Below are 25,092 nucleotides of genomic sequence, written 5' to 3'. Positions count from 1 at the left end.
CACAATTTAGGATCACCAGTGCACCTAACCTGCATGTCTTTGGACTGTGGGAGGAAACCAGAATACCCAGAGGAAACCCATGCAGACACGGGGAGAACATGCAAACTCCACACAGGGAGAACCCGAGAAGTGAACCCGGGTCTCTTAACTGCGAGGCAGCAGCGCTACCCACTGCGCCACTGTGTTGCCCAATATCAAAACAAAGAAATTAAATTACAAAGGAAATTGAGTGGGATTAAGAAATATGTTCATATGAAAATGCTCAGCCAAGACCAGGTGTGATTATTTTTACCTAAAGAGAATATTAACGCATAAGAAGAAATTCTAGGTGAAGAGTTTAAATCTGGGAATAACACAGATTAGAAAATTAAAAGGAAGCATGATCTAATATACAGTTTTATGCATTATTGTGTAACTGAACTTTTCAGAAAAATACCCTGATGAAATAGTAAACAAGGTAAATGAAAAGAACAACACATTGATTGCATTTCACTTTTTTTTTCATTAAACTGGATCTGGATAAATTCCATTTATGTCATCTTTATTTTATACATTTTAATGGAATCAGTTATATAGGAAAAATATTAAATATTTATAAATATAATTATCAGATTAAAAAAAACATTCATGCAAAGAACCTTTCCCAGCATCTTTTTCTTATTTGATATTTTATTGCAACTAAGCTCCTTTCCCATATTCTGAAGGTTATTATATGAACACTTACTTAGACCAACATCTTCATCCTCTTGGTCATTCTTTGCCCTGTGGCGACACAACGAACTGATGTACAGAGTCAAATGGCTCAAAATGATAAAAGGTGGTGGTAGCCATGGCTTCTCGTGATATGTCATGATGTATCGGTAGCGATTGTATTTCCACAACTTGTTGGAAATGGATTTCATTTCAAAATACACATTGCTGTTAGAGTAAAGAAAAACTATAGTATAAGTGCATTTTTATTTGTATAAATACACTGTCAGAACAGAACATATTGACTGTTTTGGCATGTAAATATTTTATCTCTGGTGTACTACTATACTTTCAATGAAAACTGAAACTGTTAAATTCTATGTTGTTTAAAGTTTATTTCTATATACAATTAATATTTATGATGATCTAAAAATTATTTAGAGAAAACTATTCAACTAAATATAAGGGGCCATTTATATGAACTGTATGTATGTATCCGGGTCTAATTGCTAATAAAGAAGACAAAGCCATACTGATGACAGTAGAGCTCCCTAGAAGATACAACTGGAAGACAAAATTCACCTGAGATGTTACAATGAAAGGACACTCAAGAATGAAATTCTCCAGGGACAGGCACCAATATAAAATAAAGGAATTACTGGCAACATGAATTAGCAAACCCCCCAAAGCCACAAGATGGTACTTGGGAGTCCCAGTAAGGAAGCCCTGAAACTTTATTAGTTATATGGCCATCTCAAAAACAAAAATTGCAATCCATTGTAACTGAGATGGCACTAAAGATGCACATGCTAGTCTAACTGAAACAGTGTGGATGTGTGCTTCAGTGCCAGTGTGCCTTGCTACATACTGATCTCTCTACAGATACTAAAGAGGTCTTCAGAATGAATTCATATAAAAAGAAAATAAAAAAAATTAAATTAGCTTTCCTTAGAACAGCCGACATAAAAAAATAAAAGTTTATTCTCTGTCAAGTTTTTATGAAGTAGATAATGAACATTACTTCTTATTTATTTTTATTGACCATTAGGTCTAATGGAAAACCTGCAAGTTCATAAGAGAAAACAGCTTAGATTAATGTTTACTTTTATACACAACAACAATTATATTGTATACTAAAGAAATACTCTAATGTTTTCTAACATATACTTACTTGAAAAATGCAATTAGCAAATTGACCATTATAATATACTGAACAAATAAATACACTGCCTGGAGAAATGGAGTAATAAAAGACCCAGGTGGACATTCGTCATCCTCAGCACAAGCTAAAAAGCAAACAATAAAATTAAAATTAGCTAGCCTTCATGTCTTATAATATCTCACATATAAATTATTTATGCTTTAAACTCTTTAAACTTATAGCTGACAATCAATCAGAGTCTCTTAATAGATAGATATATATAGAGAGATATACTGTATATATATATATATATATATATATATATATATATATATATATAGTGGCAGACAGCTGGTGCCCTTGCCTGGCTCTCCCTTCTTCCCCCGGAATGCTAGATGGCAGCCACCCTGGGTTGCAGTAGTGCCTAGGACTCTCGCAGGGCTACATGGGAATTGGAATTTGGTGCAGCCCTGTTGGTATTCATAGGCACCATCAGGAGGTGCTGTAGCTGCTGCTCAACCATACAGAAATAGGCGGAAACAGGTCATCAAGGACCTGTCAAAAGGTCAAAAGGAGCCAGCAACCACTGCTCTGGGAGCCAGAGTCGGGATAAGTAGGACGAAGCTTGCCGGAAGGTGAGTGGAGGGGAAAGAAAGAAAGAAAGAAATGAGAAGGTGATGTATTTTGTTGTGCTGGGGACTGTGTGTTATACCTGTGGGGAATGGGGAAGGCGTTTCCCACAAGGGAAAAAGTAAATAAAAACCGCTTGTTTTCTTTGAACCTGTGTTGTCCTACGTCTGTCTGTGTCAGGGCTGGCTTTTACTATATATATACTGTATATATATATTGCCACACACGTGCGCATGGGAGGCAGCTAAAGGGCTTAAATGAAGGCAGTTCGGAGGCATGCCGGGATGTGGCAGAGTGCACTGACTCTTTTTCTCACTTCCCCGGTAGACCATTCCTGGGAGACTCCACCTGGCTCTCTTGACATGACTTCCGGGACCGAACCAATAGAAACAGACCTTACCAGCTCCGGCCCCCCTAATGTCACGTCCAGGCCTGATCCAATGATCGATGAACACATGCCCGATCCTTATGACCTCACTTCCTGTCTTCCCCTTTAAAAGCCTGCCCTTTTCCCTCAGTCTTGTTTTGGACTCGGTTGTATGCACTTCAGTGCTCTGTATTTCTACAAAACGATTTTGCAGCCTGGAAACCAGATTATACGGGTGGCTGCCCCAAACCTTTATCTGAGTATGTCTCATTCTTGTGACAATATATATATATATATATATATATATACAGTATATATATATATTTTCCAATTTCAAACTAAATTAATGTTTTGAAATAACTCAAAATAAATTTTCCACTCTTAACAGTTTAAAAATGCTTCACAAAAATAGAACCTCTCAACAAAATCTATGAATTAGTGGTATCAGGTATGGATTTCAAGCATAATGGTAACGGTTTCAGTATATCAGACTGACACAGAGCATTTTGAAGAAGACTCAGTTTTATTATTTTTGTTAAATTTTACTCCTTACATAATTCAGAGGCCACTTATTTGACTTTTGTTCTTTGGTATCTTTTTTTTTACTATCAGTCTCTGGTGAAAACATTGCTTAATTCAGCTCATTCAAGCCAACAATAAATGAAGATTTAAACTATATCTGATTAGTTAACAGGTAACAAATGTCTGGTTATACTTTAATTAGAGTTCTCACTTATGAATACCACTTATTCTTTGTGCTCTTTTGAATTACTACTGCTGTAAAACTGAATCCACAAGAGTGATTTAAACTGGGATGGAGATGCCAAATATTTTAAAAAGGCTGTAGACCTGCTGTGCTGGTCTCAGCAAAACTAAACACTCACAGATTTTTCAAGGTACAAACTGAGTAACTAATGCAGCTTAATAAAACAATGAGGTTAACTGAGCAAGATCAGGGAGGTCAACTGTGGACAAAAACAGGATTTTCTATAAGAGCCTGCCTGCTTTACATTTCTTTCACTCTTGTTTCAACCACAGGGTATCCCGAAATGCTATCTACTGAGATATTTCCCAGCTAAATATGCACTGGTATAGTCTACAGAAAGAATTGACTGCCACAGCAACTAGGGCTACCCCAGATTCTTTGTTGAAAGCATTAAAAAATGCTACCTATTGCATATAAATAGAAAATAGTGTTGCCTCAATAAGAAATATGAAATTCTGCTAAATTAAAGCACTCAATTAATCACTTACGATCAATTTCTCCTGCATAGACTTCACCAAATATCATCCAATAAGGCTGGAATACAATGTCTCGAGCCAACATCCAGGATGGGGGTTCATCTGGAGAAAGAATAGCTTTTCTGGCCACCCCAAAACTAAGTAATACAATAGCCATCATTATCACTATATAAAACATGTTTGCAGTCTGTAGAGAAAAAAAAAGCCACTTGTAATTTCAGCAACTTTAAATATAACAATAAAAAGCTAAATGATACATGTTGCAGCTAAAGTGTATTTTAAATACAAAATGATTCTTTCAACATTTTATTGTTCATGAAAAAAAAAAACTTTTTAATTAAATTTCCAAGGTTAACTTGTTGGCTTTCTCATGCTAGACTAACAGGTTTTCATGATATTTCTGCCTGAACATACCTGCCATTGTTTGAAAAAAGAATCCCTAAGAAATAAGGCAAAAAAAACAACTTGATATATATTTCAAAGCAGGACCCATTTGACTTTGTATTATACTATATATATAGAGTGAAAAGCTGTGGGGAAGCTGGAGCCTATCCCAGCAAGCATGGGCCCAAGACAGGAGTAATCCCTGGACTGGAATCCTGTCCATTACAGGGTGAACATACATACTTACACACTAACTAGCACGAATTTATCAATGCCAATTCACCTAACCTGCATGTGTTTTGACTGTAAAAGGAAGGCAAGAAAGGGGAGAGAATGTAAAAAACAGCACCGACCTCCAACTCGGAGTGGAATTACCATTAATATACAAGCCCTGAATATGTCTCCCATTCATGTGTGTTTGTGTTTATAATATATAATACATATTGGGACTCATCAGGTGTATGCAATTTTGCTTTCCCTTACAGGGATCACACATCAGCCTTTGACATTGCGTTACGGTGGCTGGTTTGTTTTCCTTGACTGTGTGAAGTTCGTAGGTCTGAATTGCAATCCGATTATTTGGATTGTTACCTACTAGGTTACAATTGTTGTAGGACTGGCCAACCAACCACTAACGTTACCTGGTAAGTATATAAATATATATATACAGACACACTCAAACACACACACATACATGTAAATCCAACCTTCTGCCCATTTTCTAACTCGCCTTCTGCCTTAGCTGAAGCCTATCCCAGCAAGCATAGGGTGCAAGGCAGGAACAATCCCCTGTACAGGACTCCAGTCCATTGCAGAGCGAGCACTTTCACATGCAAGCATACAAGCACTGGGCCATATTAGCATTTCCAATTCAACAAACTTGAATGTCTTCAGACTTTGTTGGAGTGTGGCATGATGTGTTCTCTACAATGTTTGGGACAAAGACATATTTTTCTTTGATTTAACCCTGTGTTCCACAGCTTAAAATTGCAAATCAATCCATTCAGATGTGATTAAAATGCACATTGTAGACTTTCATTTAAGCATATTTGCATACATTTCCATTACAGCATATAGAAATGACAACACTTTTTCTACATTTGCTCTCATTTCAGGCTGCCATAATTTTTTCAACAAAGCAATGGCAGGTATATTAAAGCAGTCATATTTAGTACTTTGTTACAAACCCCTTTCAGACTGCGATTCATAGACATCACCAGGTTCTGTGGATCTTCTCTGATGATGCTCTGCCAAGCCTCTAATGCAGCCATATTCACCTCCTCCTTATTTCAGGAGGTTGTCCCCTTAAATTTTATCTTCAGCATGTAGAAAGCAGGCTCAATTGGATTTAAATTGGGTGACTGGATTGGCCATTAAAGAATTTTCCATTTTTTAGCTTTGTAAAAACCCTTGTGTTGCCTTAGCAATATGTTTAGATCATTATCTTGTTGTACAATGAAGCACCATTCAACGAGTTTGAAGGTATTTACTGGAACTTGAGCAGATTAAATGTTTCAACACACCTCAGAATACATTGCACCACTGCCATCAGCACTTCCATCTTCAATGAAGATAAGTGCGCCAGCCATACATGCCCAAGCCATAACACCCACACTACCATGTTTAACAGATGGGTGGTCTGCTTTGGATCTTGGACAGTTCCTTTTCCTCTCCACAATTTGCTCTTGCCCTTACTCTGATACAGATTCCTCTTTGTCTCTATTGTCCACAAGACCTTTCCACAGAATTCTGCAGACTCGTTTAAGTAATTTTCTTGCAAACTGTAATGTGACCATCCTGTTCTTATGGCTAACTAGTGGTCTGCAAGTTGCAGTGTGGCTTCTGTGTTTTTATCTGTGTCATCTTCTGCGAATAGTAGTCTCTGACACATCCACATCTGCCTGCTGAAAATTGCTTCTGATCTGTCAGACATGTATTTGGGGCTTTTTCTTTACCACAGTCAGAATTCTTCTGTCACCAACAGTGGAGGTCTTCCTTGGCCTACCAGTCGCTTTCCGATTATTGAGCTCATCAGTGCATTCTTTCTTCCTAATGATATTTTGAACAGTTGATTAAGGTCATTCTAAGGTTTCACCAGTGGCATTAATGGTTTTACACTTGTTTTTTCAGTCTCATAATAGCTTCTTTGACTTTCATTGACACATCTCTGGTCCTCGTGTTGAACAATGGCAACTACAGCCTACAAAGGGTACAAGCAAGACTAGGTATCTTATTCCTGCACTAATGAAGCAATGAAACACAACTGAGTAATCACAAACACAAGTGATGCCAGTTGTCTCAAACATTATGTGTTATGTTGCCCTGAAAGTCTGCATTGTGGAGCAGAGGGGTAATTCAAGGAATGATGTGTCTTTGTCCTAAACATTATGGAGGACACTTTATGTGTATATATTTTTGACATCAAGTCAACAATAAATTGATCTTGGCAGATCTCTGAAATGTAGAAGAAAAGCAAATGATGCTGCCTGAATTCATTTTAGCATTTCAACATGTTTTAATGTGTCCTTTTGCCAAACCCTTGTGCTACTTAATGATAAAGCATATCTGCATCAACAAAGTCCAGTCCAGCTCTAAGCTTATTCACTTTTAAAAACACCAAATTTAACAAGAGTGCAGCATCTGTAAGACACAAAGCTGTGGCATAAATGTAGCATTTACTGGCCACCATTGTTCTGGGTTCCTGCCAGTTGCAGACGCCAGTCTTTTCTTAATAGGTGCCCGGTGGGTTGCTGTCATTTTACTTTTCAGGCATCATCTGTAGTACTCATGTATGTTCTCTAAATTTAAGAAGGCAACTGCAGTATTCCCAAACACAAAGGTTGCCTGAAGGCTGTAATACAAGTCGAATCGGGTGCTGATCTATCTTGATATTACTTAATATTGGCTTGAGATGTTTTCCTTCTATAAAAGTGTCATGCTAGCCTCAGTACAAGCTGTGGTGCAATGTACTTGCTTAGTTAACCATATCAGCAGTTATATTGCTTATTATTCTTGATTAACAAGAGCAGATTACCTTATTTTTCACAGATAGCAAAAAAATGCTCATTTCTTTATATTGTGTTGTTTGTTCCCAGTTTATCTTGAACTGTGGTGGAGCAAAGTGCTCTGTGATGTTTTCTTATTTTTTTGATAATATTACAATTTTTGTAGCTCAGGTTAATATTGCCTGAAGTTTAGGTTTGGCAAGTAAATATTGTAATGATAATTGACTTAGTAAAAATGTTTTCCAAAATGACTGCAGAATATTTATGGTAGTAGATTGTCCAACAGATGTATATGAGGGTTATTGTCTGTCAAACTAAGGTAATCAAGTGTGGACTGCAGTGTAAATACTCACCATCTTTCCAATCATTGTCAGGTATGGGCCTGCATGCTGGTTGACCGCAAACAAATCCAGAAGTCTCACGTACCAGAAAATTATGTCCAGGCAGTAAATGATCCTTCCAGCTGTCCGCAAAGGCTTATCTGGCCAGCGTAAACCAAATCCAATTACAAACAGGATTATGGCAAAGGAATCTGTGAAGTTCCAGTATTCATTAAACCAAACTTTGATCTTTTGGCTGAACTTCCCTGGCTCTGACATAAAAACCTTGACAAAAAACAATAACAATGTATGTGTGAATATTAATAGACATATATTGTAATAATGAGCAGGTATATCAAGTGATTTATAGTGAGTGGTTTCATTCTGAGAATAAAATTTCCTTAACTTCCTTTGGAATTATTTTAATAAAATATATTCTACTTTTGTTACAAAGCATCAATTAGCTGTAAACATAAAAACAGTTACTGTAGTTACGGATTTAATCTGTGTGTAGGGATTTTACCTCAGTAAGGTATTAAGAACATAATCATATAAAAAAGTAAAAAGGTAATAAGTCAAATTATTAAGCACTGAGGCTACATTTATTGTAAAAGTAAGATAGTACTGAACTAAAAGTATTCAGAATATTTGCCATTTACATGTTGAAAGAATCCAATTAAGCACAGCAGCTCGAGATTACAAAGATAAGATGAATTCTGCACAGTGTGTTCTTAACCTTTTAACTGTATCAAGCATTTATGATAACATCTTTATGGTCACTTGTTATTGGTAATACATAACCAAATCGAAGCCATAATCTGGCTGAGTAAGGTTTAAAGGCCTCCAGGCACCTTTACACCAAGTTGACATAGAGTAAATACCAGCTGTGCAGCACGTGGCATTACATTAGACGTTAATTAAATTTTCTTTGCACTTCAGAACTAAAAAACAGTCATTAACCTTGAGTAAATTAAAATCCCTAAGTATGAACTAACAAATGGCTGCTTCACTGTTCATTTTTAATTTCCTAAACGTTCAGTAAATTGACTTTACTAATGATTCTAGTCAGCACATGTGGCCTGAGGGAAGTTTAAAGTTTAACTGAAACGTAATGTCATACAGCAACTTTTGCAGGGAGTCTCAACCCAAAGTGTTTTTAAAGGCAAATGAAACATAACGTAAGACAACAAAATAAAACATTAAGCAAAGTGTTAAATATTGAAACATTTTTATACTGTATACATTATTTATTTAGCACAGAAGAGAATTAAATATGTGTTAAGATGTGTTACACTCAGTGCTAACAGGATAGGTAGATTTTCCATAACCATAAAATAGAAAAGAGGAATAAATATAATAATGCTATAAAGAGCTACTCATTTTTTTCTTGTTTCATTCTGTGAATGATTATCTCAATAATTACTTAAAGCGTGAGCCTAGTAAATTTGTTTTTCATATATATAGACATCAAGTAACAGTATATTTAAATAACAAATAACAGTTTGCAGGCTACTTGTCAAGCTTACACGCGAAGAACAGCTTTGGCTGCCAACATTTATAAATATACTGTATATACTAATATCCAAAGGAAATATCTGTGTGTCTTTTTAAAAATGTTAACCTTTTTGTTCTTGCTGGCTGAAATGATAGTACCCCATCTGTCATCTGCACTACTATTTTAAACACAAAACAAGACAAACTCCTTGACTAAATCACTAACATGTATGAGCAATCGGTTTACATGAATCAACACAACTCTTTTTTCGTCTGAAAGTGCAGCAGATGAGCCACTACTATGATACCCTTGTGAAATACGGATGGCACAGAAAATAATCAATAAAAATGTCACAATTCTTCCAGTTTCAAAAAAACAAACTCCCACAAAGTTATTAGCTCGTCACATGCTTTCATACAGTATTTCATTGCCCAGGCCTCTTCATTTACATCAATACCAGCACATCTTACTATATATTGCTATGCTGTCTTGTGTGTTTAACCTCCAAATGTGGAAGAGTATATGATCAGTGTGTATTGTATTTATGTAGATGGATGTGTCCATTCAGGGCTGGCCTTCTGCTCTGTTAACTTTAAATCCTATCCTATCAAAATATATGTTATTGTTCAACAATAAGTAATGAACTGGGTTTCATGTTTGTTAAATAGTCTCATACTAGTTATTTTCTTTAAGTTTAAACTAAATCTGTATTTTTATTTGTATTTATTTAGTATGTCATAGTTATAAAATATATTCCCAGGCAGTCATTAATGTTTTGTGAAAGTCAAGTCAAGTTGAGAGCATGCACTGGTACAATGTGTTGCTACACCCACTACACGGCGAAACAACTTGGGATCCCAGTTGCAGCTACCCAGGCAGATGCGTGGTCCAGTGCCACCCTCCGGAAATGATCCTCTATCTGCCGCAGCCAGGTGTTACGTGGGCGACAACTTGGCCTGGTCCAGCCACTCAGGTCCCCAACAATGAGGATCTTACGAGCCGGATCACCCTCGGGGAAATGCGCCACATGGCTGTAGTGCCGTAACTGATGCTGATGTGCCTCATTTGGGACTCCATGAGCAACAGCTCATTCGACACAAAGTCAAACCAACGGAACCCAAGGATTTTCCGGAGAGACACAGTACCAAAGGAGTCCAGTCTTCATCTTAGACTGGCTAGCGTCCATGTCTCACATCCATATAGCAAGACAGGAAGGACCAGGACTCTAAAGACTTGGACCTTCGTCCTTTTGCATAGCTATTGGGAGTGCCACACACCCCTTTCCAGCGACCTCATAACATCCCATGCTCTCCCAATCCGTCTACTGACTTCACAGGAATAGTCACCAGAGACATGAATGTCACTGCCAAGGTAAGTAAACCTCTCTACAAGGTTAACACACTCTCCACAAACAGACACACTGCTGATAGCTGTGGTCATTAAAGGCCTGTTTCTTGGTTTTTATCCAGGACACTCACAAGCCTAGACACTCAGACTCCTCACTCAGTCTCTCGAGCGTTCTGATCAGAGCCTCCATTGACTCCATGAAGATCACAGCATCGTCGGCAAAGTCAAGATCTGTGAATCTTTCTTCACCAACAGATGCCCCACAGCCGCTGGACCCCACGACCTTGCCCAACACCCAGTCTATATAAGCATTGAGCAGAGTAGGAGCAGGAACACAACCCTGACGAACCCCAGAATCAATTGGGAAAAATGCAGAGGTCCTGCCTCCACTCTGCACAGTACCAGTGTATAGGCCAGCCATGATATCCAGCAACCTCGAGGGGATCCCGCGTTCCACAGGGCAGCTCGATCAACTGAGTCAAACGCTTTGTGAAAATCGAAAAAGGCTGCAAAGAAACTTTGCCGATATTCGCATTTGCACTCCATGAGAGCCCTCAGTGCCAGGATGCGGCTGAAGGTAGACTTCTCAGGTGTAAAACCAGACTGTTCCAGTCGCTGGTAGGTGAGCAAGTGATCACGGATCCTACTGAGGATGACCCTAGCAAGGACCTTACCCGGCACCGAGAGCTGTGTTTTCCCCCTGTAGTTGCTACAATCCAGGCGATCACCCTTCCCTTTCCTGATAGGGATGACAAGTCCCGTTTTCCAGTCAGTTGGGATGATGCCAGTCTCCCAAATGGAAGCAAAGATTGCTTGCAATGCCAGGAGGACAGCCTTACCACCAGCCTGGAGAAGTTCACCCCGGATACCACAGATCACTGCACCCTTTCCCCCCCTCAGCTGGTTCACCACCTGTGCAATCTCACCTGTGTGAGATTGGGTGGTTCACAGCTAATTGGAAGATCAGCCTCAAGAACTGTGGACCCAGAGATATACAACATCCTGTTTTTGTTAAAGGAGTATCTTGGAGTTTAAGGACCAGTTACTAATAAGACAATTAATAATCTCTGTAAACAATAAAGCTGATAAATGTTTGTTAACTACGGGTCACCAAAAATTCACCAGGCATGACCAAACGTTTGGTTGGTATGCACTAAACAGTTTGAGAAGAGTGGGGGGAAGATTTACAAGCTACATACAGTGCACACTGTGTTAATTGGGTACTCAGCATTTTAATGTTAAAGACCTCCTTTTATTAAATTAAAATAGTGTGGCTTATTTTTCTTCCACACAAACTTCTGACTTTGTTCACACATTTACAAACCTATGAGATTCCCTGAAACAACACTATGTCTGGAGCAGGGCAATGACAACCATCCTATGACACTAGGCTCTGTAAATCAATGGCTTGGTGTGCTTAGGTGCTGTATACACTCATAATCTTCCTCCAAACCTCTATCCATTAAGCTATCACTAGTCACAGTTTACAAAGTATAAAAACATACATCTTTATTTTGACTTTTTGTAGTAAGTATGTTTCTAAAGCACTGACATCATCATGTGACAAAATAGTTTAATTTTACTGGAGAGGAAAAGTAATTGAGTTGTTCAGGATAACAGAGCAGGTCGGTATAGGCCACCATCTTATTAAGTTAGCAATTGACCTTTCTTACCTCTCTCACTTTCTCAATAGCTGTGGTAAAAATGTAGATTATGACAAGCCATTCCAGGATCGTCGGTTGAGGCTCCATTTTTACTAATACTGTGTAGGTAAACAACATTAAGAAGGCCAAATATGCCATCTGCAAGCAGAACAGAAAACCAATTAATGGAAAACAAAAACAAAGTCAGAGTAAACTGACAAACTAATGTCAGAAAACATTTTACTGTACTATAGAAGAGAGAAGAGGCATGCACTGTCTATAAACAATAAATGAGTTAACCTGATGCTGAAAGATGTAAAGTATTACACGTAATTTACAGTTACTTAAAACCAGCTAAGATTCAAAAGAGTCCTGGAAAGCTCAGCAGGGTCATGAGTTTTGGTTTTAGTCCTCGAGAATGAATTTGTGCACTATTTACTGTGGGATTCAGTCAAGTGAAGGAAAAAGAGAGGCTGAAGGAGAATGTCAGAATTGCAGAAGAAATGGTGCTGATAGAAGGAAATGAGACAGTTGGGGAAGTCCCATGCAGATCACTAACGCTCCAGGTGTAGTGTCCCTCCTGCTGAGCACCAGCTAGGAGCAGCAGTGGATGATTGCACGCCAATAGTTTTGAAATCACATAAAGCACAAGGGCATCAGATTTTCACAGGGCTTTGAATTTTTGACTACACAATTCCTTCTGGTATTTTTCTGCTTAATACACACATGCCCAGTGTAGGCAATAGTCTTATGTCAGGGGTGCCCAACTCTGGTCCTGGTGGACCGCAGTGGCTGCAGGTTTTCATCCTAACCCTTTCTCCCAATCAGCGAACAGTTTTCACTGCTATTTAACTCCTTATCCCTTCATTTTAATAGACCTGATTTAAAGGCTTCAGTCCTCTGAATTGATTAGTTTCTTCATTAAATGGTAGCCAAACAGAAATGAGATGTGAAACGAGCCAACAAATGACCAGCTAAATTGGAATGTCAAACTCCAGCCAAACCAGTTTCTTGTGAAGCCAATTCTTGTTGTTAATTAAAGCCGTTATTGAATATCATGACTCGTTGCTGCTCTCATTCTGCCACAGCAGGCTGTTGATTTCCTATTTCTTCTAAGACCACCGTCAACATGTTTTGGTGACCTGAGCAGACCAGCATGACTGAGACCTTCACCTTTCTTTATTTTAAGGTTAGCTGGTCATGTGGCGGCTTGTTTTGTGTCTCATTATAGTTTGGCTGCTCATTTAGGAAAATGAAACAACTAAGGAGTCTGAGTCACGTCAATTAAAAGGCAAAACAAGTTAATCAGCAGCAAAAACGGCTTACTAATTAAAAAGATGGTTAGAATGAAAGCCTACAGCCACTGCGGCCCACCATGACTGGAGTTGGACACCCCTGTCTTATGACATATGTGTTTTCAGTCATTTCAGTGTGGATAGGGATACTTTTGTAAATGGTGTGAAAATGGCAGTATGGATAGAGATCATTATAATGTAAAAATATAATTTTAAATGAAAATGTATTGTGGATGTAGCCGTACTGTCTTGTTTGACCCTTGTTCTCCCTTGACTAGTAATTGTGCATGCTTAGAAAATCTTTTCATCTCATGGTTAATTCCCTAAATCCTAATGGTCAACAAGTTTTCTTCGATTATGATTTACAACAACCAGTGAATTACAAAGCACAAATGCTGCTGCACATACAGTTAGAATCACCAATCAACCTAACCTGTATAACTTGAGACTTCATATAAAGAAGAAATATACATTCAATTCTGCAAACAACATCTAGTGGAATGCTCTCTAAAGGTAAGTTTCTTATATTCTTTTCAGCTTAAATCTTAAAAAAATGTAAAAAAGTGATTCAACCAAAAAAACATACTGTATGAAACCAGAATTTTACAATGGGAGCATTGTAGAATTCATAAACTTTACTGGTCCAAAGCAGTCCTCTTTGTCTTCTGCTAGCTGAAAAATCTTGAGTGTCTTCTGATTTGTCTTGTCCTTTTTCTGCATCATAGTCTCTCTTCATTTAAATAAAAAAAAGTGACAAAACATTAAAAATGTGCAAGGTTTAACAAAATAACTGAACAATAACACATTTTAAATGTATGGTGTATTTTTTAAATTATCAATCTCTCTATTATAAAAAGAAATCCAGGAAAGCAAAAGCAAGGCAACGATACGTGATCTTCTCAGAAGTTCTCGAAAGACATTTAAAAGACCTGCAAGACAAAAGAGACTTGCCATGGAGCATCTCATGGGGACTGTAAACATGAGACTTGGTGCCAAGAGACTGTCCCAGGGCCATCTCACGGAGACGTCGAACATGAGATTCTTACAAGACACACCCTACTTACAACAGATATCATATAAGAGCACATCCATCAAAAAACAGTCAGTCGTGTAAAAGCAAAGATTTCACACAGATCATGTGCTCTCAACACATATAAAGCATATAAGGACAATATGGAGAATAGACAACCAAAGACTTTGGAGAGAAAAAAAGGCAGATAAGAGATTATGAAACCAGTAAAAATCGAAAGTATTGCAGCATCCCAGCCAGGTTGCGGCCTTTTTGGTTTTAAGTGACTGTTTGGTTCGATTGAGGGAGAGCGGAGTACAGCACGGAAGACTGATAGCGTGGTATTAATAGTATTGATTGATGCGGTAAGGGGGCGAGACGCGGGGGGTGAGGGATTGGAGAGGGTGCTAAAAAGTTGTGTTTGGGGTTACGAAGTCAGCGATTGTTCAAGTAAAACTATTTGTGACACTTTATCATATCAGTCGCTACAGTATCAAAGAAAAGATAGAAAAGATCGCATTACCACAAAACAAAAGGTGATTAATTATCAGAACCAGGTGTAATTGAAAAAAGAGCAGGACAAATCGAGATCAGAAATAAAAGGCAAGGAGTAGACAACAAAGTCTTTTCGCATTTGCATCATTCTTATGCCCAAAATGTGAATTTACACAACAATAGACCATACGCTATGAGAATCTGTGGTCCCGCAACAGTTAAAGCAACGACAAGTTGAATTTCAAAGACTACACAATTCAGTCAGGTGTATATTTATGATTACGGAGAAGCGATGCAAATTTTAACAGGCAAAAACAAACGTAATGTATATATTCCGCGAATAACATTACACACCAAAGGAGATCATGATATGCCCTTTGTATTAAAATGTTTACAATTTACTGTGAGAATAGCTTTTGCTATGACAATAAATCACATCACAGGGACAAACATAAAAAAAGTCAGAAACAGAAACAATATTCACTCACAGGCAGTTATACGTTGCGTTGTCACAATGTGTCTCCAAAAAATATTGTTTTTAATGAAGCTTTAAAATAAAAGTGCAAATAATGAAATTGAAACAATTCCAAAGAAAAAAAATTAAATTGTATATCTGATTACCCAAACACAGGGGTTGGCGAGCGAAGCGAGCAGGGGGCAAAGCCCTCTAGTTTTGTAAATTAAAATGACTGGTGGGTACATTCCAGTTTTCTAGAAAAAAATACATGGTTCTGATTTGTTTTCCAGTTAATGGGGTATATTTTAATTATGGTTCTTATTGTCACAAACAAAAAATAATAATTTCTGAAAAAAATACATATTTACAAATTAGTATAACTGAAATGTATTTATTGAGAAATGAAAGTTGGCCAATATTACATTGCAAATATGAAACATTAAACATCAGTCCAAACATGAAAACACAATCCAAGAATGTTATCGAGTATTGATTAGCGTCTTGAGACTCTATATTGCAAAACTGTGTATCCCTGTTATTTTAGGAAGGTAAAAAAGCAAATTTATTTAGTTATTTTTGTGAGATTAGACCATTTTAAAATGAGACCAGCTCATCTCCATCTGCTGTAACATTTTAGCCCCGGGGCTTGGTTTCACTTATCATATCCTTTTCACCTCAGAACACAATCTTCAGGAGCTGTAATTGACATTAATAATTGTTGAAAAAATGTTAGACTTACAATCACTCAGTGTTTCACAACATGTGATAAAGATCATAGACAAATCTGCAATCCACTTATTTCAGTCATGGACTGCAGAAAGCGTATGCAGCAGGGGCAGTTGCACAGAGGATTATGTATTAACATGGCACCTCACAAGTAGCTGTGTTTGAAAATGCTATAATGATTATTAAAAATAATTTTTTCGGTAGTAAAGTCCAGTTTTTACTGAGGCAAATTTCAAAACTAAAATCTTTTCTTTCACTGAAGGACTTGTAGACAGTCATTCATGCCTTTATCACATATCAGCTAGACTATTTTAATTCCTTATATGTGGGATTGCCCAAATCTCTGCTGGCGGGCCTTAAACTGGTTCAAAATGCAACAGCTAGATTTTTAATTGGGTCTAGAAAAAAGGATCACATCTCCCCTGTACTAGCCTCTCTCCACTGGCTACCGGTGAGATGTCATATTGATTTTAAAATTTAATTTTGTTATTTGTTTTTAAAGCCTTGAATGGTCTTGCTCCAAAATACATCTGTGATTTCCTTTATCCCCACTTGGCACTGAGCACTGAGGTCATCTGGATAACTACTCTTCGTAGTTCCAAGATACTCCTCGTAGTTCCAAGATCTCAGTTGAAGTCTAGAGGAGACAGAGCTTTTTCAGCTGTTGCTCCTACGCTTTGGAATAACCTGCCTTTCCAGTGGCTTCATGCATAAACAGGTTTATTTGGAGGTTTATTCAACATAAAACAAGGTCATGTGGGTTTACCCTGATTTATTTACTCTGAACAAACCAGAAATGTCCAAACTCTTTTCAACACATGACAACAAACTTCATCAAAGTTTCGTCAGTTTTTATCATAATAATTGAGAAGATCACAGCACATGTTTTATGTGATAAAATTAAGTGTTACTAATTTTACTAATAACCACAAGTCCTTTGTGTTGTACTTTGTACCACAAGTGATCCTGTATTATTGTACACTTTTCTTGGCAAATAGAAAATAGACATATTATGTTAATGTCAAATGTGCCCTGCCTTAATAAAATAACATTAATCTGAAAAGAATGTATTTTCATTATTGCTGTTTTTTGAATCAAACAAATTTTGAACTTTTCAGATACTTAGTTTTATGTTACCACATGAAATGAAAAATTTGAGTAAATCCAGTTAAGAATTTCAAAAGGCTGTTGCTGCTCAACGTAATGATTATTTAAACTTGCATGACTTGCTTGAGCCTTTCAGTCTGGATTCAGAGCCCTACACAGTACTACAACTGCTTTACTTAAGGTAACCAATGACTTACTTATAACCATAGATTCTGGGATGGCCGCAATTCTAGTTCTCCTTGACTTAAGCGCAGCATTTAATACAGTTAACCATGACATTTTACAGTCCCGACTTTCAGCTATTGGTATATCTGGTGCTGCTCTTTCTTGGTTCATATCGTACCTCAGATATCGCCAGTATTATGTCTTCATTAGGAAACACAAATCTGCCACTACTTTACTCACACTAGGTATCCTTCAAGGGTGCTCCCTTTAGGTGACATTATTCGTCGGTATGGTCTAAGCTTCCACTGCTGTGCCGATGACACACAACTTGCAACTGCATCGTCACCTGTTGTACTTACTGATTGCATTTGGGAAATCAATCATTGGATGACAGATTATTTTTTATGACTTAATCCTGATAAAACAGAAATCTTGTTAGTTGGTACCAAATCTGTCGTCTCTACCCTTCTTGGGTTAAAAATTGACGTTAATGATATCCTGCTTGAACCCTCAGCATTAGTCTGTAATTTGTGTGTCAGCTTCTTACTTTTCAACCACACATTAGCTCAACAGTACAGACAGCTTTTTTTCATCTTCACAACATTGCTCATCTACATTCTTTCCTCAGTGTGAAGGATACTGAAACATTGATTCATGCTTTCATCACTACCCATCTGGACTATTGCAATATTTTGTTTTATGGCCTACTGACTAAGTATAACAATAGATTACAATATGTTCAGAATTCTACTGCTCGTTTAATTACACACACTAAACAATCTGCTCACATCACTCCTGTCTTTTATGATTTGCATTAGTTACCAGTTTCTTCAAGAATCAAATATAAAATTATTCTTCTTACCTTTAAAGTCCTTCATGGTTTAGCCCTTTATTATCTGCCTGGGTTGCTGCTTCCTTAAACTCCTGCCCGTGCATTAAGATCATCAGACACTAACTTACTTATTGTACCTAAATACAGGTTAGTAACTATGGGTGGGAGAGCTTTCAGTGTGATAGCCCCTAAAATTTGGAATGCTCTTCCTCCCAGCCATCACAAGGAAAAATCTATTATTCATTTCAAACTCCTGTTAAAAACACATCTCTTCAATGAGTATTATTCATTTTCTTGTATGTAATTTCTACTGTCTTGTTAATGTGTTTATTGAATTGTAAAGTGTCCTTGAGTGTATGAAAGGTGCTACATAAATAAAACTTATTATTATTACTATTATTATTATTATTATTATTATTATTATACGTTAAACATTTATGCTGGAGTTAAACCTAAATATAAGGCTGCATCACAGAGAAAATTCAGGTTTGCATTTATAAAGGAAAATCAGGATAGACCAAATGCAAATCTTTCTATAGGAAAACAGTTGGTTGTTTCAACTCAGTTATTTAACTTCAACCAAATAACTTATTTGACTTGAAAAAATTCAGATAAAATACTTGTTACCACATGCAGTATATTTTGTAGGTTAAACTGACTAAACATTTTTTACAGTGTAAAACGTGTGTTACATGGCAACTTGTTGCATGTTAGTCTGACATGCAAGTAAGAATGTAGCTATGCGCTGTACACATGATAATACCACTAGTAACAAATATGTGGCAGCAGTATGCCTAAAAGTGAAATTACTCTTTAGAACACAATAAAAAAGTGTATTGCATTGTGTAAGAAAACAAATGATGAGTAACCTAAGACGGTATATACTTTGTAATCCAACATTCAGGATGGAAACTTTTCCTAAAAAGCTGGTATAAGAAATATATTTTTTAAAATTACCGATGGGAGCTCATCTTTGCCACTGCTGAGGTTTTGATCTTCAGAGTGCCAGTTAAACTGGTGGTACTCCTGAGACTGTGGAATATGAGACATTTCAGCCTTGCTCTTGAATTCCAGCATTAAAATTGTGGGTGGTAAAAGAATACTTAGGATAACCTAAAAAATAAATTTGAAAAAGACACAGAATTAATAGAAAAACATACATTCTGATAAGCCCTCCTTTGTGTTTCATATTCAAATGCTAACATTCTGTTACCCCCATTAATTGGCAATTTTACCTGACTTCTTAATTTGTGTTAGAAATTATCAGATGTTTAATTACTTTAAATGTTAGTTGCATTTCCAAGTACAAACAATAGTATTGTACCTTGTAGACTCTGAGCACTTGTATTGCTAGTGCCTTGTTACCCGAAACAAGGTGCGTAGATTGAATGTTATTAAATGAAAATCACAAAACTGGATTAAGATGTTTATTATTTCCTTAGTATGTGAAAATTAGATTCGATGTAGTATTTCAAAGCCTTTAAAATTAAAAAAAATATATTAAATTATTTAAATTATTTTTGTTTACATGACTTTCATAAAAAAAGTTTTGAATTTATATAAACTAATGTATAATTTGAGAAGAGAGAAAACAAATAGTGTTGACTAAAATCTGTATCATCTAGCATTGCCATTCAGAGACTTTTATATCTGGAGCCAATATTTGCCACCAGCCTGTGTTCTCTGTTTTATTTTAGCAACAGACGTTGCTGGACTTTGTAATGTTAAGGCACATACAAATTCTTTTTATACCTGGTTTTAAAAACTCCAATAAATGTATGATAAGGAAGTAGTCAGAATTCACCTTAAACCAGGAGTTTTTCCGCATATTTAGGCGGCCCATCCACATATCTGTGAGAAGCATCTGTGTGCAGGTGTGAGATACAAAAGACCTCAGTCCAGATGAAACTGCCAACTTCAAGCAGGTGGAGTTACTCCAGTTTTTCAGCTCATATGTCAAAAGCTTCATGGCCATTCTTTCATTCTGCCTAAAGGCATTTTCTAAAAGGTCCACTGCAAGTTGTCCAAATTCCCTAATAAACATGCAGAGGTAATAATTTTAACTTTGTAAATTGTGGATTTCATTTTGCCTGAAAAGACATTTGCTATTAATTTAAGTAAGCAAGAAGAGGACCAAACAGAATCTATTTGAGAATCATGTTTAAGAAAATGTACAAAAACAGCACCCATAATGATCAGATTTTTAAAATATTCTTGAAATGCACAGCATATATAAATGTTGACAGATTAACTTTTCTCAAATTCATATATGATTCAAGTTAAAGATATGCATTTTTCATTTTAGTGGAGCTTTGTTTCTGGTAAACAAGAAACTCCCGCCATGGAAGAGGAAGTATAATTAAGCAATTGCCTTATGTTTTTGGAGTCAAATATGGCAAATAGAAGAAATAAAAACAGAGTAATTCCAGTAAGCCATTCCATTATATATGAAGCAAATAATGTAAATATATAAACTAGACTGCCTCACAGCTAGATTGAGGAGTGGATTCAAATCCTGTTTTTGTCTGTATGAAGTTGGTATATTTTCTCTGTTTTGTATGTGAGTCTTTCCACAAGACTTAGATAGATAGATAGATAGATAGATAGATAGATAGATAGATAGATAGATAGATAGATAGATAGATAGATAGATAGATAGATTAAAGCTGTCAAGGAAAAGGAGTAATATTAAAATCCAGAATGAATAGTTGTTATGCATATGAAACCGTTTTTAGTACAAGTTCCTTTTTACTACTGGAGGAATTACTGTGGAATTATAATAGACAAGATAACAGCACAAACATCCATTTTAAGATGCCAACATTTTTGCCATCCTTTATTAGACAATAGGTTTGTTAACTTTGTTCAGTCTAACCCATCTGTCATTGTTTTTAAGATACTTCAAATGCAAATTATAAAAAAGAAAAACAAAAAATCATATAACCTACCTGGAGTAGGTCTTTAGCTCTTCAGAAGTATCATCGACCATACTGCTCTGCTTTGCTTCATGTGCCATTGACCGGTACAGCTTGCTAGCTACTACAGCCTTGGCCATTGATTCCTCCCCATGTTGCCAAAGGAACATGGCCATCTTCTGCCGTTTCATAAGTACTGCCCATACAAATAGATCATTATAGGGGTAAATGAATCCAGGTGTTTCGTGGTCTTCAGAAAAGATCATCTCTTCCTTTGACTTCTTTCTTGATTTATGGAGTGAAACAGACTTTTCCTGCATTAAAAACACATACATACAGTTCAAGATACCATCTTTGGTTCTGCTTATATCATGGGTCTTTTCATTTCAAGGTATTTAGGAATCACCTCACTAAAATATGGGTAATAGAGACTATAAGAACATATTTAAAAAAGAAAATCTAAGTCAAACTTAAATTTTTGTTTCTAAAATGTAGAAATTAGCCTAAATAAAATATACCCCATTAACTGTCAGTGAAAGTCCTTCATTGAATTTCACATTTTCCTCAGTTAAACATTAAATCATACGATTAGGATAAAACACCAAAAAGAGCACCTTGCGTTTGTAAGGCTGAGCTGTTCGGATGAACTGTGAATGTGAAGTGTTTTCTTCATTTCCCTGTTTGCTGTTGCGCTGAGTTGTCTGATGAGTTGAATGATGAGCAATGCTGTTGGTGAAGCTGACAACACTGTGACGGCCAACTTTCTGTGTTTAAGAATGGAATTCATTTAAATATTATTAGCAGTAATAATTTTAACACGACAATACCACTCATTTCTTATCACAAAAGTTAAAGCTAAAATGCTAATTCAACTGGAATGCAAAAAACAATTATCAACAGGCAAAAACAATTTGTTATCTCTACCTAGTATATTGATGGTATAGTCGATTAGCAACTGAAACTGTGACAGTGTAAAATAAAATAACTGTTGCAAAATAGGGTCCAGTAGAGAACAGAAGTGCAATATAAATGGAGTAGTGGAGGACAGGAGTTAGGTGCTGAAGGAGAGTGCACTGGCAATGATAACTCCCTGGACACTTTGTGGAGAGAAATATTAAATGTCTCCCATGTGCAGAGCCTCCTGCTATTTTGTGAGGTACAGGTAAACCAAGGTTAGCCTCATTCTTTAAGAGGGACTTGGAAACCAGAGTTACAGGAACACCTGGGCCACTAGGGGTACGCTACATTCCTGGCACCATAAGCCATTCTTGATGTGCACTTTGAGCTCCTTCCAATAATTATAGAGGTGAACTTGGAAGACTGCTATCAGCAAGGGTTCACCAGGCAAGTGGAAGAAAGGCCAGACGAAGGAGAAAGAACAGAAGGTGTGAACCTAAGGGAAAAGGTGTGGAGACAAACCTCAATACAAGGGAGACAGTATCTGTGTCTACGTATGCCCAGAGGGGCTTTAGGCTTTGTTGTTTTCCTATTCATATTTACCTTGGTTTCCAATATTCCCACACCTCCCATATGTTACTATTTCTAGCATAATAAACCCTTTACTTTATCATATTTTGGGACTGTTTTATTCAGGATTTCCTTACAACCGTTCTTATTGTTAACCTAATATAAATGTCTATTATTGAGGAAGAAATCTACAAACTCAATGAAAAGAACATTATTTGTATAATAATGAATCTGTTTTGATTAAACCACTTTTTCATTTTCCTGGAAAGCATTTATTTCCATGTGTTAATTTTTAAGCCACACAAGGTGTTATGTTTTTGATCTGATTAATAAAAAGTAAATGACACATAGAAACAAACAAAATTAATTTATCCCAAAAAAATTTATCCCAACATCTTTATCCTTATGATGTACTGTTAGGAAACTCTTATGAACAAGAGCAGAACTTACAAACTACCATTATAAACAGCCCAGGTCCTTAAAGGCAGTCCACTGCAGCGCAAAAAATAAAGTATCACTCCATCTACAGTATATTCTGAACATACTGAAGGTGCAGGGAGCTGAATGCTGTTCTGGCAACACTGACACAAAGCAGGAAGTACTTCTGGACAGGATGCCAGTCTATAGCAGATACAAGTTTCATTTAAATATCGTTAAAAAAAAAATGTTCAAAATTTTACCTCAATAATACATATTCATGGAGTAATGTATCGAATCAAATCAATTTTAAATTCCAAAACAATTGCTTTGTACCTGGTTCCTGCCCCATTCCTCTAATAACTGACATAGACAGTTACTATAATGATATACAAATAATATACAATGATGTGCATTGGGTTTCAGTCCAACTGCACTAGAAATTAAACAAAATTACATTTGAAAATGTGAGATTAGTAAGTGTACAAAAATCAAAGGCAATATCCTGGTGTATAGTTTATTATGCTAATAAAAACAACTAAGTAGTCCAAAAATAGAAAACTAATTCCGACTGTTGTTATGGGGCAACACCTAAAACCAGCCAGACTGTTTTTTCTGTGAATAATAAGATTAGTCTTGGCACAACTGACATGTACAACTGGATGTTTGGAAATCTGTACCAAATATTGAACAATTGCTGTGTGTTTTTTCATTTCATGGGTAAGCCTGAGACTTAGTGAGTACTATGTTTAAATCATAAAACTAGAATAAAGGTCGCAGAATATTTTCTCTTTATAGAAAACTTTTACTAGAGGAGCTGAAGAAAGTACCACTGCTTTACATCCCTTGATTGAAATAAAAGGGTCCAGGAAATAGATAAATGGATAAATATGTCAAGGTCAAATAAATCCAGATATTTTCTATTAAAATGTAGAATGATAATCTCAGGATACAAGGTTACTTTTACTGATTCAGGCATGCCAGTTTACTGTAATTGACGTTCAGATCACGAAGTTTACCAGATTCTTGCTATGTGTTAGAACAAATGTTTTTGGTTTGAAAGTCAAATGCATGGTTAATTTAACATACAAATTTTAAACTAAAGGTTTTTAAAATGTGCTAAAGGCCATTACTATTGCACTAGCACAACACCTTGCTTTATTTGATTCCATTAGATAAGGCAGGCATTTCATACAAGGTTAGATGGCTGACATTGCCCACTCCACTGTAGCCCTAGTCTCCCAAATCATGTCCAGTAAAGTGTAGCATGAACTTGTATATATCAAATGTGGCACTGCACAGAAATATCATCAGTCTGGTAACAGTGCATATGAGTGAAGTGTTCAGGGAGAAGCATAGAAAGTCCAACACTACCTACTGGATGACAACCTTTATCCACAGGTGGCCACATATCAAAAAACATGTGTTTACACATTTAACAGGGCAGACAAACAAATCACAAAAGAATACAATTCAGTTCCACAAAACAACAACAAGCAACCCACATGGATTGGAATTGTCCAAGAAATAAATATTAAGAAGGACCTATAATAGAGAACAGCTACATTCATACAGAATGATAAGAGCTGATAAACAGAATTGGTAGAAGGTTTTTAGGCGTGAAGAGAGCCTGGTAAACAGATAATTCAATTGCTAAGAACAGAAGCCATAAAGTTCAATTAGCATTAATGAAGAACCTCACACTACATAATATAACACTGAAGCCTGCTCCGTTCCATTCAGGGTGATGCAAGGCTACTGCCTATCCTACTAGCTGACGGTGTAAAACATAAGTCATGGTGGGGTGCCAGTTCATCATGGAGAGATCATGCAAACTCCACACAGAGAGGTTGTAGGGTTTGAACCCATGATGACTGATCAGTGAGGGAGCAGCACTAAGTTGTATCAAACTAAAGTTTTAAAATAATAGCAAGCTCAGATTT

The 25,092-nt window shown here is 36.6% G+C and overlaps 1 protein-coding gene across 5 annotated transcripts in view; it reads right to left on the bottom strand.

The window, feature by feature from the left end:
* Positions 1-25,092, bottom strand: part of trpm6 (transient receptor potential cation channel, subfamily M, member 6) — a 166,383-nt gene that overhangs the window by 36,631 nt on the left and 104,660 nt on the right. For 4 of the 5 annotated variants that reach the window (XM_039750707.1, XM_039750706.1, XM_039750708.1 and 1 more), the window contains exons 15-24: positions 21,880-22,029; positions 21,299-21,579; positions 20,155-20,383; positions 19,308-19,463; positions 14,146-14,289; positions 12,295-12,423; positions 7,813-8,064; positions 4,083-4,257; positions 1,862-1,976; positions 725-918 (exon numbers count right to left, since the gene is read on the bottom strand). In XM_039750707.1, the coding sequence (XP_039606641.1) occupies positions 725-918; positions 1,862-1,976; positions 4,083-4,257; positions 7,813-8,064; positions 12,295-12,423; positions 14,146-14,289; positions 19,308-19,463; positions 20,155-20,383; positions 21,299-21,579; positions 21,880-22,029 (1,825 nt within the window). Of the gene's footprint in view, positions 1-724; positions 919-1,861; positions 1,977-4,082; positions 4,258-7,812; positions 8,065-12,294; positions 12,424-14,145; positions 14,290-19,307; positions 19,464-20,154; positions 20,384-21,298; positions 21,580-21,879; positions 22,030-25,092 lie in introns of those variants that run through there. The other variant, XM_039750710.1, reaches the window with a different exon arrangement.

Source organism: Polypterus senegalus, chromosome 4, assembly GCF_016835505.1.
Source record: "Polypterus senegalus isolate Bchr_013 chromosome 4, ASM1683550v1, whole genome shotgun sequence".
Classification (NCBI taxonomy): domain Eukaryota; kingdom Metazoa; phylum Chordata; class Cladistia; order Polypteriformes; family Polypteridae; genus Polypterus; species Polypterus senegalus.
This window is presented reverse-complemented; position numbering and strand designations above follow the sequence as displayed.